Here is a 5,692-nt window from a genome sequence, read left to right as displayed (position 1 = left end):
TGAAGGGAGGAGGAGTTTCAGGGAGAAGTTTGTGTAAAACAATCTGCGGCAGCTTTTCATGTAGCCCCTCTCAACAAGTTAAAGCAGTGAAGCGGATAAAGAAGCAGCTGCTTTCACCAAACAGCCTGTTATGGAAATCCCTGCCATCAATCTAAAGGTGAGTCTGCGGTGTTTACATGAGTGTGATAGTGGAAGTGTGTGTGATGGCCTGTTTTTGTACAGTGTTTAACGGTGTTAAATGATGTGATGATGCCAACTTTGTTGCCCAATTCATTGGTAAATCCTCTGTTTGGCAACTAACTGCTTCTGCTAGTGACACATCGCAGTTAACTTGAGAAATCTATTGTTGTTGGTGTGTTTTAACGTTAAATAGTGGAAGAAAGGCTGAGTTATTTAGGAGATACAGCCTCTAAAAATGATGACGTGCTTTCAAGATCATAGACAACACAGTCATGTTGTCAGTGATGTGCAGCAGCAGGCCTATGGACAGAGATAATAACATTACTGGATGTTAGAAACCCAAACAAAGAGATGATTGTATGAGATATTAACAAGATGCATGTGTGCACAGGTTTGGCAAAGATCAAAGAAAAACTGGCACACAGTGAATTTTCCACCAGATATGGAAATACAGCTGTTTAGATTATTCATCACAGGAACCACATGAACAATATCTTGCATGTAAAAACTTTAAGTAATAAATTACTGTGACTGACCATATATAAGTAAACTGATGCCCACGTCATGTGCCCTTTAAAGGCAAGGACCATTAAATTGAATTATGCCTTTGTACTGTTTTTTAAAGGCTAGAAAAGTTGAAAAGAAGTGTCAAAAACTTTTATTCAAAGCTCGGAAACTTTGACTTAAATATGTAATGTGACTACTCAGAGAAGGAGATGTGGAAATGTAGCTGAAGGAGCATTCACACTGTGATTTTTCTGGGGAAAATGGTGAATTCTCTGGTTGATTATTTGGGTAAAATAAATTCAGACCATGTGTGGAGCCATGAAATCACTCACCCTGATGCAGCGTCCCGTTTTATGCCAGATGCAAATGATCACATGTTTTACATTAGGCTCTGTAGTTTGTATTATTTGTGAGCTCACATAGACTGAACCAGGGCTGCATCTAATGCTTATTTTTAGTATGAATTAAACTAGTTGTTTTTTTGTTTTGTTTTTTTCATAAATCAGCCAATTGTTTGGTCTTTAAAATGTTAAAAAAAAAAAAAAAATGAAACATGTTTCAATATCCAAGGAGACGCCTTTAAATTACAGCTATAATCAGTCAATTAATCACTCAGTCAGTCAAAAGAAAATTAATCACCAACTATTCTGATAATCAATTAAAGGTTGTTGTTTTCTCAGTCATTTATGATGGTAAGTGAGGAGTCATCAGGTTTTGGACTGTTGGTTGGAAAAAAGAAGCAACTTGAAGTAGGTGTGGCAACACATTGATATTATATCAATGTCGTGATATGAGACTAGATGTCGTCTTCTGTTTGGATATCATATTATCGTAAGTGGGGGGTTTTTCCCGGGTATTAAAGGCTGCATTACAGCAAAGTGATTTTGTCAAAAATATTGTGATATTTTATTTTCTCTGTAACGCCCAGCCCTAATTTGAAGATGTCACTTTGGGCTCTAGGACACTGTGCTGAACATTTTTCACTTTTTTGACATTTTATAAACTAAATAATTAACTGATTAGTCATAAAAATGATTATGACAATAATCACAAGTTGCAGCCTTACTTTAAGAGAACAGTGTGTAAGATTTAGGTGGATTTAAGGGCATTTAGCAGTGAGACTAGCAGATTGCAACCAGCTAAAACTTTTCCTGGTTTTAATTCCTGGTTTGTGTTCATTATTCAGGAGGTTTTTACCAGGAGCAGAATTACCTGCAGAAGTCTCCTCCTTTCTAAAACAAGTGGTATCAGATGATTTCAACTGGTAAAAAAACACACCAAATAAATAAGTTTTAAAACAAATCAGTGTCTTTCCGATGCTGTTTGTCATGTCGCAGATGGCCACGAGCCCAGCACCTGCTATTGTGTCTTTATCTGTTTTCTCCGATAAGCTGAGATCCAAATGTTCAGGAGGTTTTTACCATGAGCCAAATTATCCACAGAGGTCTCTTCCTCTCCAGTCTCGCTGCTAAGAAAAAGCAAATGGCCCTATCTAGAGCCAGTATTTGGTTTGTCTGCTCTGGGCTACTGTAGAAACATGGCGGTGCAACATGGTGGACTGCGTGGATGAGGACCCGCTCCTTATGTAGACATAAAGGGCTATTCCTAAGGTCACGAAAACCCAATCATTCTTATTTTCAGGTGATTGTACACTAAAGAAAAAATACTTTTATTCCATATCTGCCAATATATCCTCCTAAATCCTACACACTGGACCTTTAAATGTTCTTATTTGTCCAACAAAGGTTCAAAACTCAAAGACATTTAGTTTACAATAATATATATGTTAAAAACAAAGTATGCGTTTGGAGTTTTAATGATTAATCTGTGGTTAGAATCATTGATGATATATTTTCTGTCAATTGACTGTAGACTGAAGTGTCCTGCGCCACAGGGAAAGTATTAATAACAGTCCTATATTCCTGTCTAACACTTGTCTTATATTCTGTGTTATAGGCCATAGTAATGGTGCACTGGCTGCTTACAGTATGGTGAGTGGGTTTTTTCACAAACCTGAGGAATTTCTCTCCTCGCCTGGCACACACACACACGCACGTTCACACACTCAGAGTCTTGATTCAGGCCTACTCTTTCACCTTCACGTCCCCATACTTGTGAATTCTTGATATGTGACTGTATGAATCGTGCGTTTGCTGCAGGGGCTGCATGGCGTGGCTGCCCACCTCCTTTGCTTGGGGGAACTTCAGTGTTTTAGCTGTCGGGGTCTGGGCCATCGCACAGAGGGACTCGATTGATGCCGTGCTCATGGTGAGTCTTCGCCTTGATTCCTTCACGCAGGCTGCAATCTTAACATCATGTGAGTCCAGTACAGGAGTCTAACTATAGGCTTAGCAATGCGTATCCGTGCTAACCTATTTGTCTGTGGAATCTAGGACAATCTGAGAGCGTCCCTTTGAGAAACAAGGTCTTGCCTTAATTCGGCACAGAGTGCAGTAACCGAGGCTTTCATGGTGCGTCAGTTTACAGCAGCAGTTTCACACAGATGTTTCAGACTGGTGGTCTGTAGTGTGAGGCCGGTCTTATTTTGGCTTTTAGATAACTCTAAGGCAAGTTTTACAAATATAAAGGCACATTTTAAGCCTGCAAATTTACTCTGACACCCTACACTAACTCTGATCTATGACTCATGTTTTCATGGTAACAATCAGTGGCACCAAATGGAAAACATGGCTCCTAATGTACATGTAGGGTTTTCTAATAATAATGTAGAGGGAGCATTAAGATGGAAAATAGTTTTTATAGAGCACAGTAACCTGGTGGAAATATATAATTTGGTTTGTCCAAAGAAACTTTACTGAGACTGACTGATAAGTCACATAACATCTCAGGTCTGCTTGGCATTGAGATTTTATGCTACTAGTTTGAAGTATTGTTACACTCAGCTAAGTCTTCCCAATAAAATGTCCTTGTACTGTAACGGTTCAATTCTTGCAGAGGACAACAGTTTTAGCCATGTTTTCTTAGTTTAAAAAAGATCTAATTTGAGGAATGACTATAATGGAGTATACTGGCACTTTTTACATCAAAAAATCATCAATAAATGTTTTGAAACTTCTAAACGTACAATCAGACATTTTACAGAAGGAATACAATCTGAAATTTGGGGAAAAAATTACAACATCAGCAACCACGATTAAACATTTCCTTATGTTAGCATGTAGCTACATGTAGCAGTGTACTTGCAGCTAGGGAATTAATGTGTATGGCGGCACTTTCTCCCATTAAATATGGCCATTAAAGGCTTTTAAACACAGCCAGACTCGTCCAGCAGAAATATGATCTGAAATTGAGAAGAAATAAACAACATGGGCAACCAAGATTGCATTTTCCCTGAGGTTAGCATGTGGCTACATTTAGCAGTGTAGGCTACATAATGTTAACACTTGCAGTAGCGTGCCTGGAGCAGATAACCTCGTAAAGAAATCCCTCACAAGCTGACAGCTTGTCGCAAAAGCAGAAAAGCCATTAGAAACAAGGTGTTCAGAACAGTCTTAAGCCTGAGTGTTTTGCTTACAGGGATTATATATATGACAAAAATTAAGGAAAAGCATAATAGGTCCCCTTTAGGTTGATCAAAAAAACTGAACAGCTTTGTGCAACGGCTGAATTTAGACGTCTGTCTGAAGTCTGACTTTTAGTTAAATCTTAGCCACAGTCAAAGTCTGTCTCCTCTGAAATCAGCCCCAGACTGCCACTCTGTCTGTGAAGATGTGCTGCATGTCAATAAAATACACCACAGGGTCAAGGAGAAGCTCCTCTAGAAAAAACTGGCTGTCCAGCATCTCTTTCAATGACACCTTTGACAGTAATGGATTCTGACTGTCATTGCCGTTGGGAAGTAACCATAGGGGAGCCTTTTACCTTGTGCACTTTAAAGTCTAGGGTGCCACAGGAAAGGAGCTCTGCGGACTGAGCTGGACCAAGTGGGAAAAGAAAGTTGAAAAAAGAATTAATACAGAGGATTCTTTGTGGTTCAGGATGCAGCTTTAAAATCAAATCAACCATTCATTTATTCGGTGTCTCACTCACACAGTTGTACAAGATCTAGGAGAGAGTCCTGCTGCCTCATGTGCCATGTAGCCTACTGCATGTTGCTCTCCGTTATAAGCTCCAGGCTTCACTCTCTCAAGCGTCTGAAGGGATTTCAGTGTGTCTTTTGTCAACAAATCACATATTAAAGTCACACTTCCTTTATTTGTGGCATTAAGAGCATTTTCATACCATGTCCATGTACAATTGCCCCCCTCCCGCCACTGAGCTTTCACATATGCTGTTCCCTTTCTCGAGTGACATTTGTGTATGTTGTCACTACAGTGTAAAAAAGTGCAGCTATCACAAGATCCCAAACCCATAGAGTGGAGTTGACCATCGCATTATGCCTGCTTTGGTTTATATTTTGGAGACAAAAGGACATTCTTGTCTGCCCTCCTGCTTTATCACCCATGGCCGTGCAGATCAGAGGATGAGATTAGCACATGGTCCATGCATACTCAGATTCTGGAGGAGACTGGCTGTATTGAGAAATACCTTTGCAACCTTACTCGCCAACTGCTACTCATGCTACTGTGCAGGAATTGTCAGTTACTGTTTGTAAGCAGCATCACCAGTACAAGTTTAAGTGAAAACCGATCCCAGATATGCTTTTTGCCTCCCTATGTCTGTGTGTTTTTGGACGCTGTGTCCGCAATTTTCGTAGCTTCCGTTTGGATGTGGGGTCTGGCATCTGGTGACTACCTTTTTTGTGAAGTCCTGATTCACCTGCACGCTGTACCCAGGAACATCCTGAACACAGCAAAATAAGACGATAATAAGAAAGCACGTGTAGAGGGCCGATTCTCTGCAGAAGCGGTCCGAGCTCACAAAAACATCAAAATACAGTTAAAGGGCAGGAGCTCTGCAAACAGAGTCACCACCACACATGAGTAGAAGCCCATAGGTGATGATTAAGCAGGATTTCATTTGTATATGTCCATATTTTGTTTTG

General features: G+C 39.9%; 1 protein-coding gene across 1 annotated transcript in view; it reads left to right on the top strand.

Annotated features, from left to right (window-relative positions):
• agtrap (angiotensin II receptor-associated protein) overlaps positions 1 to 5,692 on the top strand; it is a 16,051-nt gene continuing 10,359 nt past the window's right edge. The window contains exons 1-3 of the mRNA XM_050037199.1: positions 1 to 157; positions 2,644 to 2,678; positions 2,847 to 2,955. Coding sequence (XP_049893156.1) covers positions 131 to 157; positions 2,644 to 2,678; positions 2,847 to 2,955 — 171 coding nt within the window. The 5' untranslated portion in view covers positions 1 to 130. The remainder of the gene's footprint in view (positions 158 to 2,643; positions 2,679 to 2,846; positions 2,956 to 5,692) is intronic.

Source organism: Epinephelus moara, chromosome 24 (assembly GCF_006386435.1).
Source record: "Epinephelus moara isolate mb chromosome 24, YSFRI_EMoa_1.0, whole genome shotgun sequence".
Classification (NCBI taxonomy): domain Eukaryota; kingdom Metazoa; phylum Chordata; class Actinopteri; order Perciformes; family Serranidae; genus Epinephelus; species Epinephelus moara.
The sequence above is the reverse complement of the archived record's forward strand: the minus strand, read 5'-3'. Positions and strand labels throughout refer to the sequence as shown.